General features: G+C 44.2%; 4 protein-coding genes across 8 annotated transcripts in view; 1 reads left to right on the forward strand and 3 right to left on the reverse strand.

Annotated features, from left to right (window-relative positions):
• Positions 1-2,803: 2,803 nt before the first annotated feature.
• On the reverse strand, positions 2,804-3,825 carry lhb (luteinizing hormone subunit beta). Its single transcript, XM_018749321.2, has 2 exons — positions 3,640-3,825; positions 2,804-3,043 (listed from the first exon to the last, which is right to left on the reverse strand). Exons 1-2 carry the CDS (start codon positions 3,823-3,825, stop codon positions 2,804-2,806), a joined length of 426 nt encoding a protein of 141 aa, XP_018604837.1.
• Positions 3,826-5,648: 1,823 nt separating this feature from the next.
• On the forward strand, positions 5,649-8,026 carry cox20 (cytochrome c oxidase assembly factor COX20). The gene is made up of 4 exons (XM_018749388.2): positions 5,649-5,720; positions 5,837-5,951; positions 6,045-6,108; positions 6,804-8,026. Exons 1-4 carry the CDS (start codon positions 5,688-5,690, stop codon positions 6,946-6,948), a joined length of 357 nt encoding a protein of 118 aa, XP_018604904.1. The 5' UTR covers positions 5,649-5,687; the 3' UTR covers positions 6,949-8,026.
• A 351-nt stretch (positions 8,027-8,377) lies between these two features.
• smim28 (small integral membrane protein 28) lies at positions 8,378-9,679 on the reverse strand. The gene is made up of 2 exons (XM_029250842.1): positions 9,572-9,679; positions 8,378-8,734 (listed from the first exon to the last, which is right to left on the reverse strand). Exons 1-2 carry the CDS (start codon positions 9,677-9,679, stop codon positions 8,378-8,380), a joined length of 465 nt encoding a protein of 154 aa, XP_029106675.1.
• Positions 9,680-16,251: 6,572 nt separating this feature from the next.
• arfgef3 (ARFGEF family member 3) overlaps positions 16,252-19,075 on the reverse strand; it is a 33,773-nt gene continuing 30,949 nt past the window's right edge. For all 5 annotated transcript variants that reach the window (XM_029251226.1, XM_029251225.1, XM_029251223.1 and 2 more), the window contains 2 exons: positions 17,225-18,440; positions 16,252-16,715 (listed from right to left, as the gene is read on the reverse strand). In XM_029251226.1, the coding sequence (XP_029107059.1) occupies positions 16,524-16,715; positions 17,225-18,440 (1,408 nt within the window). In that variant the 3' untranslated portion in view covers positions 16,252-16,523. The remainder of the gene's footprint in view (positions 16,716-17,224; positions 18,441-19,075) is intronic.

Genomic DNA, 19,075 nt, shown 5'->3' on the forward strand with positions numbered 1-19,075 from the left:
TCTGGGCTGTTTGGCTGTGGGTTCGACAACAGCTCAGTCTGTGTGAACTTTGCATTTTCTTCCTGTGTCTGAATGGGTTTCCACTGGGTGCTCTGGTTTCCTCTCACAATCCAAAGACATGTGACTCCAAATTGCCTATAGTGTGTTTATGTCTGTGTGATACTACCCTATTGGTGCCCCATCCAGGGTCCTGCCGAGTACCCTGCCCTTCTGCAATAGGTCCTGGACTGCAACCTTGAATTTGGGAAGCAGTTACAGATAGTGAGCGAGTTTTTTGATATTTCTAAAAACTTTGCGCAAGTTTTAGTCAGGAAGAGATTACTTCTTGTGCTTTTAGTTCTTTAGTGTTTATATTCTTAAATAGTGTGGACAGCTGAAAAAAAATGGACCACTGACCATACTTTAGTTTAATCCTCATCCCCCTATTTTTTCACGAGCAAAGGCAATTCAAGTTACACTAAAATATGATCAGCGATCAACGAACAAAGACTATTCAAGTCAAATTAAAAGGAAGGTGAAATAACTGGTCCCTTGCTGTTGTTGCAGTGCAGCAGACAAACCAGTGAGCACTCCTGGATGAACATTGGAGAGGAAGCCAGGAAAGTGAAAACACACCTTATCCAGTGCGTTTCTGCTGTCTGAAAGCACCATGAAATACGGCAATTTGAGCCACTATGGCAATCACACCATCACCCAAGTCTACACCAGAGAAACTGTCCTAAGGGTGGTGGACTTGCTAACATTCCTCATAGGGTTGCCTGTCGTATGCCTCGCTATTTATGTCCTGTACCGTCAGGTGAGGGCGAACCAAGCCGCTCACGTCTACGTCATAAACCTCCTCATCTCCGATGTCCTCCAGTTTGTCGGCAGGCCGTCGTTTCTCTTTGACATTGAGGGCCAGCTTGTTTTTCATCTGATCTTCTGGTGCGGTATTGTGCTCAGCGTGAGCTTTATGGTGTGCATCGCCGTGGAGAGATACCTTATGATCGCTCATCCTCACTGGTACTGCGTTCACTGCACCGTCAAGCGCTCCATCCTGACATCGGTGGTGGTCTGGATGGGCTCAATTATAATTTTTGCCCTAATATCTATCAGTCTTTTTTTTCAGAACCAGTACTTCATATTTCCTGCTCTGTTGATCCTTCCTTTCCCCTTGCTGCTTCTTCTGTTTGTGGGCACATGGAGAGGCCTCTCTAAGGCCTTCACTCTGTCCACTAGAGAGAAGAGACGCATTCTTGCCACACTGGCCCTCGTCATTGGCAATTACACCTTCATCTTCCTTCCCTACATCGTAGCGACTTTGGCCAAGGTACCTCCTTCATCCAACTTTTTTCTTCTGGGAAGGCTATTGATGTTTTTCAGCCCACTTTTGGACCCAGTACTGTACATCTTCATGAGGAAAGACATCAGACTCATACTGGAAGACTTTCCCTGCTGCCGGAAGTCTTGCGACGAGCAGGAAGATGCAAACATCACCCCTACCGTATGTGAAAATGTGAGCAGGGTGTAGAATCTCAACAACTGAACACGTGCAGTACATCACCAGCAAGAACAACTAAATCAAATTAGAACGTATTGTCTGTAACCTGTGAACAAATAAAGATTTCTCAAGCTAGAGAAGAAATTAACTGTCTTGAGTTGCATGCAGAACTTTGATTGGGCCAGTGGAGTAGGTAGGTGTGGCTTTGTAACAAATATATGGAAAAATCACTGGAAAACTGTTCGCTTTACTGTTTTTCATGTGTCGGTGTTATTTTAAATGTTCTCATTAGTTTTATGATACAATTAAAATGTAGTAAAAGGAGGTGTTTGTTAAACATGGTTTCACAGTGAAGGTAAGATCTCAAGGCGACCAGCCTCAGTTAGAGGAGCACATGGCCCCTGGCCCACAAGAAGACCTATGGAGTACCCAATACAAACATACATACATACATTTTCAGAACCGCTTGTCCCATACGGGGTCACGGGGAACCGGAGCCTACCCGGTAACACAGGGCGTAAGGCCAGAGGGGGAAGGGACACACCCAGGACGGGACGCCAGTCCGTCGCAAGGCACCCCAAGCGGGACTCGAACCCCAGACCCACTGAAGAGCAGGACCAGGTCCAACCCACTGCGCCACTGCGCCCCCAGCCCAATACAAACAATTTAGTGATTTTATTTTTTTTAGTTGTTTGGTTGTTCAACTCATGGTTTCATCAGAATTGACTCATTAACCACATATAAAGCTATAGATATGTTGTTACTGGTGAAATTCAGGGTAAGCACCAGCAGCTGTGAGGACACTCAACATCAGGTCTTCAGTCATTACGCAACCTGCCAACACAGTTGCTTCATGTCGGAGGGCTGAGTCTCCTGCAGATGAAATGTGAACAGGCTGCATCTATATCCTGATATGCTGCCATCCCTTCATGCAAAAGTCTTACTATTAATGTTTTAGACCAGTCTGAGCAGCATCCTTCACTACATTGTTTAGAACACAGACACATTGCAAGACCTCACATGTGATTTTAACTATACAGATGTCTTCAGAGATAAACTTGCAGTGTGTCATGTTTAATTATTGCAGCACGTATGCATGTGCAAGACAATTCTGAGAATCTCTACGCTGAAAACAACTTTATTAGGCAATATTTTAATCTTTTAATCTTTTTCTGTGCGTTGCATCCGAGTGACGTTTTGCTGACTATGAGTTGCGTGACCGCTGGATGCGAGCCAGTGTATCACATGAGGGATGAGTACACAGGTCTGGTGAACCCCTCAGCCGAACGCATTTGCCCGGCACACCTTCCCCACCGCAGTGTTCTAGTAGATGGACAGAATGGTCCTCTGGTTCATGCAGAAGTCTGGGGACAGGCTCTGAAGGATGCAATCAGAAGTCTCCATCATGCAGAGGCTGCAGCCGCAGTTAAGGGCCACTGGGTAGGTGACATGGGGATCCACCCCACGTGCACAGTCTGGCAGTCGGATGGTCTCGTACCTCACATCTCGGTATGTGCACACGTGCTGGGACAGCAAAGACGAGTGGCTCTTCAAGACTGGCTCCTGAACAACAGACAGAGGGGAAAGATTAACTTCCTGCAGATGGCTTGTTTCCCACACATTAAAACACATAGCTTATATAATATTGTAACATCTCATGAACAAAAGAAGAAGGAGCTGCTGGAGTTTCAAACTTTAAGGGGCAAGCAGACAGCACTGTGTTACAACCATAACCATATAATTGAAAGACACAGCTTTGAATTCCTGCTCCAGCCGTAGTACCTTTAATTGAGGTATTTAACCGAAACTGATATAGTAAAAATGACCCTGCTCTGTGACTGGATAAATCATTGTAAGAAACACTATGAAAAGAAAACATTGTAATCACTTAGTAGAATAATGTCAGTTATTTATATTCAAATATATAAATATGAATAAATGTATATTTATATATTTTCCGTTAATCAGGTGAGGTATTAAAAAAGAGAAGTTTGTGTACTGTAAAAAGACAATATATCAGTTCAATCTAAGTTCACAGTGAACACGTGGGGATTCCTAAAGAGGAACTGGTCATGGTGTGTTTGCCTTTTTGTTTTACTGCCGTGACCTCCGTTCCTCACGCTGAGAAGTAAAGACAGGCCGTAGTGAGGCCGGCGCACCTTGGAAACGCAGTGACCACTGCAGATGGTGGTCTCGAGCAGCAGGCACTTTGGACAGCCCTCCTTCTCCACAGAAATCGTTTGATTCATCGGCTCACACGGCTGCAGGTAAACGGCCTGGGCTGGGGCCAGGAGGTGGCACAAGGAGAGGAACAGGAGCAGAGTGTATGTTGGGACAGCCGACATCCTGTTATGAGACAGATAAGACCCAAGTACTGTTTTTAAATTGCAGTAAAAAGAGTTGTGCTTTTGCTGATAGGGGTATAAACCAAGGGGGTGTGGTAGCGCAGTGGGTTGGACCAGGTCCTGCTCTCTGGTGGGTCTGGGGTTCGAGTCCCGCTTGGGGTGCCTTGCGACGGACTGACGTCCCATCCTGGGTGTGTCCCCTCCGGCCTTATGCCCTGAGTTGCCGGGTCAGGCTCCGGTTCCCCGTGACCCCGTATGGGACAAGCGGTTCAGAAAGTGTGTGTGGGTGGTATGTATCAAGAGAAATTAAAAAGCAACTACAAGCAATCACTAGGTTCTGTAAGAAAAAGATCAAAGCACTTTAAAACTTTTGCAAAGAAAATACATGTGCTTTAGACCATCCTGCAATATTGACGTTATAGATATAATAGATATGATAAATGATGGATCTGATTACTTAGCAGAGCACTGAAAAATAAACAATCAACAGAAAAATGCATAGTGCTAAACTAAATCTGTTCTGATTTCCAGGGAAATTCATTCACAGTTGTTTATGACACATACATTTATTACAATAAGAGAGAAATTTATTATTAATTTATTTCTTTACCTTGCACAATGTCACCCAGGCGCTCAGCAAATCGAAGTCAAGGTATACTCGAGTGGGGATCGCTCGTACTCTTTTATAGAGGAGGACATCAATGCCATGACAATGTCCTCGGCCCACACTGTACTCTTACGGCTCAGACCTAATCCTTCTGTGGATTACAGGTGAACACACTTCCTTCCTTTCGCTTGGCTCACAGTGCCCCCTGAATTAAGGACTGTCAAAAGCACATACAAGGACTTCCACAATTTAAAGTGCAAGGTTTGACAGTATCGAGGAGGGGATAGTATTTCACAGGTGGATGAATCTTGCTTACGTTTGATAAATCCCTGTGAAAGGGTGTTCACAATTCAAGGTTTAGGAGAAGAAGAACATTCGCTCATGTATCTGAGGACCATTTATTGATTACCTTTTGAAGACTAAATGTTGACTCGCTACCGAAAAACCTACTTAAATTAATTAAAAGTCCATACATAGTCAAACTCTATTTCAGATACAATGGATCTTCTATTTATGATCGCAGTTGGGTCCGTAAATGTGGTATTGACTCGGTATGTTGGTTAATCCAACCAGTACGTCACTCTTAACAATACAGGTGTGCCTTGACTTATTCACAGTTTATATTGTGTAAAAAAAACTCTGTTGTAGCTACAGTTTCCTCTTCGGTGTGTTTTATTTTGATTTATACATTCGACAGTTCAGTGTTGCTCCTGTGCTCAGGTACGATAATAGAATGAAAGGGTGGATAATTGACAACTGGGCCTCTGTCGTCCACCGTAAAGGTAACTGAATTACTCCAATTCCACTCTTCTACTCCGTTGGGGTGCATTTTGCTGCCAACTAACTGCTGCTTGTGAAAACACAGTTAAATCTTTGCGCCTCAACAAGCAAGTTTTTCAAAAGAGACAAGTAAAGGAAATGCAGTTAAAGAGATAAACTAAATAGGTTTGTGTCTTCAATGATATGAAATCGGTATTCACAACACGAGGACCCACTGAAGTAAAAATCAAATCCAAATGATTATGCAAGTTAAGTAAGTAAAAGTGAAGTCAATATTGACCCTAGGGGCTGAGTTTAAGACCTCTCATGTAAGCATTTCATTGGCAAAATAATGTTCTTTAACGATCTATTTAAATATAGGAACTGAAAGTAGGTGTGATTCTACGGTTGGTATTTTTGGACGGACCGCGCATGAGCAGAGAAACCCGGAAGTGGGAAACAAGTTGTGGAGGAGCTTTCTAACGCACCTGAGGCGATGACTGAAGAGAAGGACAGTGATGAAAGAAAGGTCAGTGTTTTGCAGCGTATTCTAAAACCGAGTCTTATTCTTGTCCGAAATGCGTGTTTACTTGTTTTGTGACAAAGTAAAAGTTTTTTTTTTTTTTTTGTCGTGTCCTCCCGCAGTCTTTCAAGCTCCTGGGGATTCTGGACGTGGGTAGGATCCCGTGCGCCAGGGAGGCGGTGCTGCATGGGGCCGGGGGCGCCCTGGTCGCTGGACTCGGACACTTCTTGCTCACAAGTGGGTTGGAGACACCTAACTCTGGAGTTTTTGTCGGAAACCTACAAATGCGGGATGTCTGGAGCCTTAATTAACAGTTGACATTCAAAACAGGTCGAGTGAAGAGGTCCTTTGATGTCGGGATGGCAGGATACATTGTCACAACGCTGGGATCCTGGTAAAAAATACATCACGTCATAAGTATAATCTTATCTTCCATCAAGGTTTTTTGTAGCCTGTATAAAGTGAGGGGTGTTCTGAAATGTGCAACCATCCAGAAGTATTTAATTGTGGGTCTAGCGGTTAGGGGTATTTTCTTGTAATCTGAGGTTATTGGCTCAAAATTCCTTTTGCTTCTGTACCCTTGATCATGGTTACTTGACCTAAACTAACTCAATAAGAATATCCTGCTGCACAGATGGGTGAATCGCTTTGAAATTGACCAGCTGACAGTGTAAGTTGCCTTGGGCAAAAGTACCACATAAAAAAATATTTTTTTCTTTATCTGTTAATTTAGCAGAAGCGTTTCTCTAAGACCATATTAGATGTGAGAAAACAATACAACGATGCAGTACACCAAATGAAGGTGGTATCTGTATGCAGATGTGATTTTTGAGTACAGTCTGTGACATACTACTGTATAAAGCAGTATATGTTTCATGAGTAGTTGCAGTTTTAATGTTTTTAAACAGATAACATAGAACACATTTATCAAGCTCACAAGAGATCAGGGTGTGTGTATGTGTGTATATTATTAATCTGAAGATATGCATAGACATTTGAAGAAATTTGGAAATGCTGTCATGGGGGAAAGTTCAGATGTGGTGTATTCAGTGCTTACGAGTGACTGTGTTTTCCTCTTGTCGTTTGCAGGGTCTACTGCAGGTACAACAACGCGAAGCTTCGAATACAGCAGAGGGTCATTCAGGACGCTTTGCAGAACAAAGTGCTTTACGAAGGAACGAATCGCGATCCCTCCAAAAAACTAAATGGGAGTTCATCCGGTGCTCCTGACTGAACTGGTTTTATGCGGAACCGATGCTGTGGAATTTGACCTTCGAGAAACCTGTTCGATGTAAACTCGTAATTGAGCCATTCAAGTGATCACTTGTGTTTATTCTCAGTTAGCATTTGGTTGTCCAATGTTGATGTGGAAATTGAAATGTTTATGAGATGTTGCTCTAATTATGTTAAATTTACGTGCTACTGGTGTGTTAAGAAATTTAGGCAAAGCAGTAAAGTCTACATTTTCTGACAATTTGAGAACCTGGTATAATTTGGAATTTGAGTATGTGGACAGTCAGTATCTTCATTCATCCACAAGGTGTCAGTGTTTACCATATTTTATGTTTATTGTTGGTATGAGAGGGCTCAGTTCCGTATGTACATTTCCATTTAACCTGTCACACAATAGTTTACATCTGTGATTTTAACTAATACCTTTCTCTAAATTAACTTACCATATTAAGATACGCACAATTATTTACTCATTTACATAGCTGGCTAATTTTGCTAGAGCAATTCAGGCTAAGGACATTGCTCAAGGGCACTGCAGTGAGATTTGATCCTGTGGCCTCTGAGTCAAAAGGCAGCAGTGCTAAACACTACACCACCTGCTGCCCAAAAGTAGCTAAAGCACTCTCCTCAGTGAGGTTTAGCCCAGGCTGACCTATTCCTGTTAACCCTGAGGTTAGAATTGCAGGTTCTTAAAGCTGGATTCCTGTCTGATATCTCACAAGAAACACAAAACACAGGTAAGTGTGTTAACATTTATTAAAAACTTGTGTTACTGTAGATAGGTTTTGTACAAATAGATAACACATTATAAAAAGGTGTTGAGTTGTGAATTTTGAAAAATCAGTTTACCAAGAACTGTAGTCGCACAAAGTTTATTCTTTATACGAGGAAAATGTATCTTCCTCCTGGAGGAGGCTGTTGTGTCCCACTCAGACTGTGAGCTAATATCATGGAGAAACAATGACCAGTGAAGCGAGGCACAGAGAGCAGAATTACTGTGTTGCTTGATTGATTGAAAAAGTGTTTCACATGTATGAACCTGATGACAGTTTAAGTGGTTTATACATCTGAGTACAGAAATCTACATCTTAAAAAAAAAAAAAAAAAAAAAAAACTTTAATAGAAAAAAAAATTATACAAAGGTTTGAATGTGGAATTGTGGCAGTGTTGGATTATGAATAAACACAAAGGTTAAACTGTTTGCTGGGAAAAGGTAATGAAATGATTCCAAATGATTGTTTTATTATCCCACAGCCGTGCACCTTTGTCACAAAACAATACACTTTGAAGGCCGAGAAGCGAACGTGTACCTTTGTTACAAAATGAAATAGTCTCTTTGTGGGTGTGACCTTTCCACTGAGCAGTCCATAAAACTTGACTTTCCCACTCTCCAATGTGAAGGGAGCCCTTTTGTTGGATCTGGGTGGGTGCTACAGTTTGGCTCCCAAGTCCTCGGCAGCCACCCGGACAGCGGAAGCCACATCCTTGCTGCTGCAGCAGCTGGTTGCACGAGTCAGCTTGGTGAGGCTCTCTTCATATGGGGGTGGCAGGTACACCATGAGGAAAATGCCATCGGAGGGATCGGAACCGGCTCCAGGGAACGACTCGATGTCATCTTCGCTCACCTCTAAGAGGCTGGTCATGCCCCGCTTTTCACGGGAGCAGCGCTTGTAGACCAGGAGGGCCAGGAGGCTGATGAGTAGGAGGAAAGCAGCGGGCAAGAGGATGTAGAAGATGATCTCTGATCCTGTCTCCTCGCTAGGGGTCAACTGATTCCAGTGGTGTCCCTGGCAACAGAAAGGGTGAGTTTATGTTACATGAACTGGAACAGTGTGCTGGGAAGCCCTGGTTCCAGCTTTCTCTGTCTGGATTTTGAGCCCCGTTAGTTTAATCTTTTCTTTCCCTTGTATTGTCATGATTTTTTTTTTTTCTATCTCGTTTTCTTGTTGGCAAAGTAGATGCCATACATAGCTGGTAACATTCAGTAGTGCATTTAATAACTCTAAATGACCAAGATCGCATGAAAGGATAGCGCAGTCAGTTTGCACATGTCGAAAAAGACTGGTGTGGCAAGGAAGGATAATTTGACAACAGCCCCCAAAGCGAGTGGGTCAGTCAAGTAAGTGGCAATGTGTGGTTCTGCATGAAGTTCTAATCTGTTAATCTCTGTCACGGTTTATGGCAGTGGTCCACCATGTCAATATGATTAATAACCCAACCCTGCTGCAGGCTTTGGGAGCTTGTCATATTCATCCCTCCTGATGAAGGCTGACTGGCTGGCTGGCTGGCTGTGTGAAAAGCTACCATTTTTAGATCCAAATAAAAAAACCATTCCTAGTAAAACCTAGAGCGCTGTTATTTTTATTCACATTAACATCTATCATCCGTTGTATTCTTGACCAGTATATTCAATAAAGGATCCTGCAGAATGTATTTTAAAAATTATGGGCATTAGTATGAGCACTAAGCAATAAATGCACACACAAATGGACACAAAGAAACCAAAAGAAACACAATGCATTAAAACAGACTAAAAAGTGGCTCAATGTGACTGTTTTCCAGCCCTTCTGCCCTAGTGGGGCTCATAAATCCCTTCAGGCTGAACTTAGTACTTGGCTACCCACCTGCAGCTGCTTCTCACCAGGGGTGGATGGTGTTCCTGTCACCCAGTCGTAGCTGCCCCTGCCGGCCGGCCCAAATTTCATCCAGCTGCTCTCCAGTAGGGTCCTCATGCCGCAGCTGAGAGCGGTGCCTTGTCCAGGGTGCAGATGCCAGGACCACTTGGAGAAGCGAGCGGTCGTCACTTTGCCTCAGTGTCCGAGTGGCGAGACCAACGGTAGAGTGAATGCGACGCAGCTATTAAGCCTGTTTGTGTTGCTCGCACATGCCGATAAGCAGGAAGGCTTTATCCAATCAGAGCGCAGAACACAGTGAGTAGGCTCTCTTCGGATTTACCGTGCTTGGCCTACATTGAAAGATCGAGTGGCAGCGGCTGATTGTTGTGTTGCCGATGCTTTTATCCAAAGCGTCTTGGCATTGTGACTCTTCGTATAGTTGGATTTTTTTTTTTTTCTGGTGTGGACGTTTTGAGTGTGTTTCTCAAGGGGCTCCTCATGGGACATGAAGCATCATCCTTCAGATTCCAGTTTGCTCTTAACCACAGGGCAACTCACTGTCTGCTTGGGAAAATGCCAGCACACATCTCACTTTTTAATGAAGGAAACTTGAGAAGTTTCATAGCACTCTTTCCAAAGCTGGATTTGTGTAATGCACATCCTTCAAAACCTTACCACAAAATACATCTAGACATATCTGCATTATTAAGCTTTCATTTATTGCACCTTAGTGATGCAAGTGACTTTGGATTCATGAACAAACTAAACTAGGAATAGATTTCCAGTCCCATTGATATTTGTGAGGTGAGGAGCCATTGTATTGCTAAGATCATTTTATTTGGGTATGGCAAATGAAGAAGTAGTTCATCCCTCGTTCTGGTTTTGTTCCCTCCAAAAAAACGCTGTGTTAATCGCACCCAGTCTGTTAGGTCATGTTGTATTTGCATTGCTGAAGCTGATTTGGCACATATGTGATGCACTTGTTTGGCCAGCCAAGTCTCTGAGGCCAAGCCAAGGTTCTCCTGTCCTGCTGTGACCTTCAGGCTTTCAGGGTGGGTAGGAGAGGAATTTGGTGGACTTACATGCAGGGCTGTGGCCTTCGTGCAGAACTTGAAATGTGTCCTCTTATAGCTACTTTGCGTGTCGTGCAGGACTAACCTGAAGGTGGAGTTACAGAATGTCTTTCATTTACTGATTCATAGTACAAGTAAGTGTTACGCATTACTTTCCACAAGAGTTTTTCACATCCAGGCCTTGGATTTCACCACAATTTAATGTAGACGCTCCCGGGCTATTTTTATGCTCATCAGTGATGAGGACAGTGCTGGAGATTCTGCCGACTCACTGGTGCAGAAGCAGATTCCCCAAAATGCAGACATGTGATGCTTGTTGTTTTCCTGTCGGACGCGTGTTCTGGGGATTAGTTTGACGCACTCATTTGATTTGGTTCTCGCAGTGATCTCGGGCTGTGGATGTTGGCCAAAATTTCCACTAATGAGGTGTCCCTGGGAAATCCACGCACCGCGGCTTGGCTCCTGTGGATGTATGAATGGCCAGAAAGTAACTCAATAGAGTTAACTTATAAAGGCTTCAGCCTTATGAACAGTTGCTACAAATTTTTAATGTTTTTTTAAATAGCTTATTTTCTTTTACATGTTCGAGTTTCTTTAGCCCAACATGACCTGTACTTACCCTTCCAGCCGATAGGTGGCAGTAAAGTGCACCTAAACAATAGGAAATTTGGACCCTCATTAATTCAGCTCACATCCTGTGCCAGTAGGAAATAAAAGTACCTGAATCTGGCCAGAAAATTACAAATATTGAGCATGCTTATGAGATGATCAAATCAACAGTTTGAAGCAAAAGAGCCTGTGGAGAAAAATAGTTTTATTTTCAGTAATTTTAGTTTTGTTTTACCTTAAAGTTAATAACATGGTTTTTTTTTTTTTTTTTTTTTGATGGATTTTCCACCCCAGTTTTGTTCATAAGTTCAGGAACCAGAGTGGATTTAATCACTATAATTATTTTATCTTACATATGTAAACTGTATTGTTACATTTATAAACTACACCTGGAAGAGCACATTGCCAAAGCATGACTTATTCTTGATTACATGCTGGTAAAATGTTTTTATTTTTTAATATTTGAGAGGAAAACACAAGGTTTGGCAACAAATGCATAGCTGAAAAAGAATTCACTCAAACATGTGTATGCTGGCTGATTTATTCTGCAACAACATTTAACCTTTTAGTTTGGGAAACTATATATATTATACACACATATGTAGAATATACTGTATGTATAATTTGTCTCTTTACTACACTTTTTTTCCTGAGACAGATTACATCAGCAAGGGAGAAAAGCAACTTCCATTTTTTTAGCAAAAGAGCAGTACAGCAAAAATAGTAAAGTCTCAATCTAAGGCAGATTTATTTATTCTTTTAAAAATTACTGTTAGGTTCTAGCATGTACTGTCCCTTTTAGCTCATGGTGACACCTGGGAACAGGCCATTTGTCCCTTCTGAGAGAACATGTCCTTATGAATTATCTCTACATGCATTACTGACACATCAGTCATATGGAAATTAGGCATCGGAGAATCCCATTTCCGTGGAACACAAACAGCTCAGACTTATTTTTCCAGTGCTTGTATCCGTCATGTTTTATTCCAGATTACCAATATGATTTTTGACACGTATTCCATCCAAAGTGTTGATTAGGAGATGCTTTTTTTTTTAAATTAGTTTTTTAAACTAATTTGTCCAAATCATGACTAAAACTATCTTGTAATACTTATTTTCACCAAGTTTGGTTAATAAGACATGGTAATAAACATCCAGCACAGGTTTACAAAGCATAACAATGTACAGATTTATTATGGTTTGTTGGAATGGATACCACAGTGGGGTTACTTGATTCCAAGCCCTGTGGTTGGAGGGCATCTTTAGAACTAAAAGTGTTCACAGATTTTGTCTTCATTTCAATCAACCAAATAAACTTTCGGGTGCATTTATGTCACTAAATTTTATTTCCTTTTTAGCAACATGAAAACAGATCAGTATAGATATTTAGTTCAGGTTTATTGATTTAGTTTAATTTTTCAAGAGGGTTTGTGTAAAAAAAAAAAAAAAAAAAGTGTGAAATATTTTGTTATAGTTATTTGAATTATGTTTGAAAAATGATTTGCATTTATATTGAATTGAACTGCTTTAATTTATCCAATTAAAGTCCCAGTCAAGGGAGTTAAATGAGGAAAAACCCCTCCATCCTCAGGGTTATTGAACCCATGGTCCTGCAGTGCAAAGTGTGTTCTTAAAATTCGGCAATTAAATCATTAAGTTAATATATTAAACTTTCTGAGGTTTAACTGGTATAATAAGAGCAAGAAAAAAAATGGCAATCTAAATCCTTAACAGTCCACCCCAACTTGTCCTGAGCTGCAGTAAGCCAGAGCCTATGTGGCACAAGCCCAGGATGGGACAGCAGTCTGGTATAAGGGGACCCTAGCAAGGCTTGAACCCCAGACCTGCCACCCCTCAGGCATTTGCCAAGCCTGCTGTGCCACCAACTTGACAAGGCTCATCATCTAATTCTGTCCATTGGTATGCAGACATCCTTCTGAGACCCAGCAAACATAAGATTTTTGGCTAATTTTTTAGAGGTATGAGAGAGTAAGGATAGCTGGTAGTGTAGGGGTTAGTACTGCAGCTTCTATACCCAAAGGGTGTAGGTTCAAGTCTTACCTGCTACAATACCCTTAAGCAAGGTATTTAATGTAACATTTTAAGTTGCTTTGGAGAAGATGAACCCATTGACTGCTCATACCAGGCAAGACTGCAGTGGGCTGGGGCCTTGCCTGGTGCTGTGGGGGCAGGCAGGGCTTGAACCCCAGACCTGCTACACAGCAGGCAGTAACCCAGTCTGCTGTGCCACCCCACTCCCGTTCTCCCCTTAGCCCTCACACTCTAATTCTGTCAATCAGTATGCAGACATCCTCCTAAAACCCAGCAAACACAAGGCTTTTGGATAATTTTTTTTTTAAGAATTGCTAGGCAGCGTGGGTAGCTGGTAGAGTAGTTTTTAGCACTGCGGCCTTTAGACCCAAAAGTTGCAGGTTCAAATCCCACCCGCGGCTGTAGTACCCTTAAGCAAGGGATTTACTCTAGAATTGTGCCAGTAAAGTTACCCAGCTGTATAAATGGGTAAATAATTGTAAGTATCTTAACATTTTAAGTTGCTTTGGAGAAGACCAACCTGGTCACAGTTTGCTGGAGCCTAACCCGACAACACAGGGTGCGAGGCTAAGGCAGAAGGGGATACACCCAGGATGGGATGCCGGTCTGTCGCAAGGCAACCCAAGCAGGGCTCAAACCCCAAACCGCCGCCACAGCAAGTACTGGCCAAACCTGCTTTGGCGAAAAGTGGCAGCTAAGTGAATAAATCTAAATGTAAGTTGTCCCAAACATGTGGTATCATTTAAAAGTGTAGAACATCCACTACAAGGTGCATTAGGACTCAGTGTTGTGGCATGTAAAGTATAGGAGGCACACTTAAGAGTGGACAAAAATGAATGCAACATCTCCAGAGGATCATTAATTAAAATTATAACAAGGAGGGGAAGGGACACCACATAACACACATGCACTTTCAGAAAGAACATATATTGGGGGGGGGGGGAGCTTACCTTAGACTGTTTACTTGGAATGCAAAGAATACAGTGACTGAGAAACTAATCAATCGATCAATCACAGTGATGCCAGAGCTGGTCTTAAAAACAGAACACTAAAACAGGAAATACTCACGTTTGAGCTGGGTTTTAATGAATGGGAGCTCAACCACAGACTTTGAACCAGCTGACAGCAGTGCAACATCAAACGTGAAAATTTTAATGCTCTGAGAAACTTTAATTGCGCAGCATGAATTAAAGAATCATACATAAACAATACTGTCATACGTAAAGTTGAACGACCCATTCCCACAGACAAGACACTAAACACATTCGACATGGAGAACAAATTAACAGTAATTACAGGACAATAACAAGAGTTCCGCTGTAAGGAATTAAACTTGCCATAAGGAACATAACATATTTGTAATATTTTTGCAGAACTTTACATTCAAAACAGACCTGAAGGGGCTTTGCCACAGTCTGGTTTGGCGTTATACAAATACAGTTTTGTGCATAGCCTAAAATCTAAAGCCTTAGCAACAACAGAAACTGAACTGTGAGTGCAAGACTGGTGGAGGATGTACATGGCCTCCAAGAGGAAATGCGTACGGCCTTGTTATAAACATATACCAGTCCTGTATTGGTCCTCTCGCGTACATCGATGCAGATCTTCTCAACGCAACGGGAGCCCAGAGCTCCATTCCGGTTTGGTCACCAAACCCTAAGAGAACATTCAAATAGTAAAGAACTGATCGAAAGGAAAAACTCGACATTCTCGGTCGGCTAACAGCTCCGAACAACGTCGGGCAAACAACATCGAAACATGTCAAACATCACCTTATAAACCATGTTTTAAACGCTGAGCCCAAAGAGCCTGTCTGAACAGAGTCGCATGGGGGCTACCAATAGAAAGCTCAGGTAAATTCAAGGGTAAATCACCATCTCACCATACCACCGTGCAGATGGCTAAAAGGGCAAACCAACTGTTTTAAAAATGGGGACAATTTCTCATTCTCTTTTCACCGTTAATTTCTACAACGTTCCTATAATCCCACAAAGGCAGCTAACATCGGCTTCCAGTCGTTTTCCCGCTCGTTTGCGTTCGGGTGGTGTGAAAATGGGCTGCAAACTCCAACAGGCGGCTCTTGGGGACCTAGGAGGTGGGACAGTGATGAGGGAGGGTTTGTCCAGAGCTGCCCGTGTGAGAGAGACGTATTCAAAATGAGACTCACGTGGCGTAATTCCCCCCCCTCCAATCTCATTTCACCCCTCCCATGCCCTGGAACTGGGGGCTGCTGCGAGTGACTGATGAAAATGACTTCATCTCCACACCCCGCTGAACACCAAGCAGGATTTTCCCCCGAAAGGCTTTAGTCACGTCAAATTGCAAGACTGAACGCTGCGTGTTCGACGCGCATCAAGACGGAGGAAAGTGACCTCTGGCATTAGCAGAGCAGACCACACAGTGACACACATTGACACACGCTGTCTGTCCGATATCGAGGTCACTCAGAATGAGGGCGACCCACGGGGGCGAGCATTAGCGCAGCTGCTGGTGGCGCTTCTCCAGTAATGCTCGCCATTTGCGTCTGGTGCCGTCAGTGTCGGTTGCCATGGTAACTCTCCTACGGGCTCGGGCAGGATACGTATAAGAGTACAATGCCAACACAGTGTAGCGTAGTAAACATTGGGCTCGACACCACTCCTCGCCACAAGCTAGACAAGAGCACAGTTATTCCCCAAAGGTGCCCGACCACTCGCCTTTTCCCATGTTGCTGTACACTGTAGTGTAAGAGAAGTTTCTCATAAAAGGGTTTCTGTAAAGACACTGCAGCCTGATCGATCGCTCCGCTCGTGCTGACTCTGGACATACAGTACATGCTGCAAGCTGACGTTTGCTTTTCACGAAGAAAGAAGGTAAAAAGGCCCGTGTTAGAGCACATAGCTGTAATAATGTCATATGGCACTATGCATCTGCCTCGCAGAAAACATTTCATTGCACGTGGAACATAAAGTAAAAACATTTTGGTACCGTTCGGTGAATATCAAGGGCAAACCAGACATATAATATTAAATAGATAACTTGATTTCATACAATTCTTAATATATCATATTTAAATACATGGCTGTTCCATATAGGTAAGAAAATAATCACGGTAACTCCCATTATCTGAAAATTCCTTACATGATATAAGTGACAAAGCAAGATAGAGGCTAAAAGTCGAACGCAGTCAAATAGAAATGTTCGTGGAGTCAACTTCCAAACGCCCATTCTCCGATGGTGGCGACACCTCACACGATGATGTCGTACACTCTGCCCACGCGGCCCAGCCACTCCCTAACCGCCTGCCGGACCCGCGTGTCGGTCACGTGACACGTCAGCTGGCTGATGCAAGGAAAGACCGCCGGCTGCAGGGCAACGAACGTTGGGTCCGGAAGGAGCTGGATCTGGTTCAGGATGGTCAGAACCATGTTGGTCCAAGCCTGAAGAGAGGCGAGCACAGAGACGAGGGATAATGCAGAAACGCTTTTTTAAAGTCACCTTTTACTTGTACACAATAAGAAATTTGTTACGAAAGTTCACTGGCTACTTGTGTTACAAACATCTGAGTTATGAATTTTCAAACATAACCATTTCGGAAGTTCTCAGACCACCACTGCTAAATATTAAGACCTTTTGCTATTATGCTAATATTTACGTGCATTAATATGTACTTTTACTTTCTCTGTAGGCTGATTCTGTTTTGCTGTCAGTTTAAAAACTGTACTTAAAAAAAAAAATAGTAAGGAAAAATCTGTAGCTCTATTGCCAGACTTTGAAAGTTCGACATAAAGATCATTAATTTATTTAATGCTCCGGTTGGGAAAAAGTTGTTATGACTTATTATGGTGTTTTCCGGTTTGATTTTTCTCCAAAAAAAGTTCCGGTGTCAAATATTTATTGAAACAAATTCCGACTCCACGCTGCTGCTCTCTTTTCCACGGAACTCTACCTGTATCTGTGCCTCCGAGTCTCGCAGCGAGATGTTGTGGGAACTGGCCGTGGAGCCGGATCGCGGCCTCTTCTCCTGCCGCAGCACCTCCGGTCCGGCGCTGAACGAGTGCCGCATGGGACCCTGGTCCAGCAGGTGCTGGGGCCTCTGGGGGACGGGCGAGTCGGGGCCCCTGAGCGTGACGGGCTCCGCCCTCTTCTCCGCGGCCTTGGCCTCCTTGACGAGGGCGCCGAGGTTCTGCTGCTGCTGCTTCCGCCTCTTGTACTCGATCATCAGCTTGGTGAGGCTCTTGTCCGTGGCGATGGTGTACAGCTTATTCCCGGCGCTCTCCCACCACTCCTTCCTGCGCCCGGCGTCCCGCCCCCCGCCCCTCAGGGCGCTCGCCCCGGGGCTCTGCGTGTCCTCCGACGGCGTCTCGGCCGGCTGGCAGCGGAAGCCGTCCTCGGAGGGCGTGCCCCGGCCCGACAGGCCGCCCCCAGTGGAGGGCGTGGACGTCTCCGAAGGGAAGAGCGGCAGAAAGAAGAGGGGGTCTCCCCGGAGGGCCGGCGGCTCGTCCAGGCTGCTCTCCAGGTCCAGGTGCATCTGGATGTAGTTGTTGCAGAGGTCCATGCAGAGCTTGTGGAGGCGCCGCACTAGCCAGGCCCAGTCCACGCTACTCGCCGGCTGGATGCTAAGCGACGGGATCTTGGCCCTCCACTGGCGCTTCTCCTTGCCTCGCGGGGGGCTCACCTGCGCCGTTTCCTCAAAGATGTCCTCGTCCTCAGAGGAGCACTGCTGCGAGGAGTCCGAGCTGCCTTCCTCCTCCTCGTAGAGGATCTTCTTCACCTGCTCGGCCGTGATGTTCTCCTGGTTGGTGAGCATGGCGCACAGCAGAGCCTGGAAGTAAATGTTGAAGCTCATGGCGGACTGGCGGTACAGGTTGGCGGCCCCTCCCACCCCCGACACCTTCATAAGCAGGTACTTGAGGCCTGGGCGGGTGTCGAAATCACGGGCCGTACGGTACGAGTCCAGCAGCAGGTCGAAGATGATGGCGAGGTTCTGCATGGATATGTAACGCAGGAAGCCTCCCAGGCGGGGCTCCGACACCGGCGTGGCCCTGTCCTGCGGCTCCGCCTGACCCGAGTTCTTCACAAACTCCTCGAGCAGGATGTCGTACAGGTTCTGCAGGAGCACCTGGTGGGACAGCAGGCTCACCACGATGGTCCTGAAGGGGATCCTGCCGATGGGATGACATGGGGAAGGCGTGAGCGCATGGTGCTTGGGAAAACACTCAGCCTGTGACATTTACATTTAATCATTTAGCAGATGCTTTTTCCCAAAGTGCAAAGCTACACGAAGAATTGAAAGTCATAGCAAATACAAAGTGGACTGTGATAGACAGCATGAATTTATATAGCTGTTAGGAGATTGGGAGAGAAGCGGGTCCAAAAGAGATGCGTTTCGAGACCCTTCTTGGATGCTGAAAGGGATTCAGCAGCTCTGAGGAACACGGGGAGATGTCATTATACACAACTCCACTCGCATCGATACTGATTTTAAATAGTGAGTTCCGTTATGCGTGAACTTCTAGGACACACACGTTTCGTTCTGCTTCAGGACTCTCTGCAGTAATCTGGCAACATTATATACATACAGGTCTGTACATCTAGCGCCAAGTCAAAGGTTTATTGTGAACAACTGAAAAAGGGAGTGCAGAAATTAATTAAAAAGAGAATTTTAAAGAAATCACTATACAGACACTCACATGCAGAGACAGCATGACATGGACGAGGCATGCCAAGTCAGTTATTTCCTGGTGAAATGTGCCATCATTTGTCACCGGTTAAATACTGGGCTGGTGGCACCATCCAG

This window comes from Scleropages formosus, chromosome 4, assembly GCF_900964775.1.
Source record: "Scleropages formosus chromosome 4, fSclFor1.1, whole genome shotgun sequence".
NCBI classification, from domain to species: domain Eukaryota; kingdom Metazoa; phylum Chordata; class Actinopteri; order Osteoglossiformes; family Osteoglossidae; genus Scleropages; species Scleropages formosus.

Coding starts and splice junctions, on each gene's coding strand:
- smim28 (XM_029250842.1), bottom strand. CDS start 9,679: ATGAGGACCCTACTGGAGAGCAGCTGGATGAAATTTGGGCCGGCCGGC. Junction 8,735..9,571: donor CTGGTGAGAAGCAGCTGCAG/GTGGGTAGCCAA, acceptor TTCTGTTGCCAG/GGACACCACTGGAATCAGTT.
- lhb (XM_018749321.2), bottom strand. CDS start 3,825: ATGTCGGCTGTCCCAACATACACTCTGCTCCTGTTCCTCTCCTTGTGC. Junction 3,044..3,639: donor GTGGTCACTGCGTTTCCAAG/GTGCGCCGGCCT, acceptor TCTGTTGTTCAG/GAGCCAGTCTTGAAGAGCCA.
- cox20 (XM_018749388.2), top strand. CDS start 5,688: ATGACTGAAGAGAAGGACAGTGATGAAAGAAAG. Junction 5,721..5,836: donor AGGACAGTGATGAAAGAAAG/GTCAGTGTTTTG, acceptor GTCCTCCCGCAG/TCTTTCAAGCTCCTGGGGAT. Junction 6,109..6,803: donor GTCACAACGCTGGGATCCTG/GTAAAAAATACA, acceptor TGTCGTTTGCAG/GGTCTACTGCAGGTACAACA.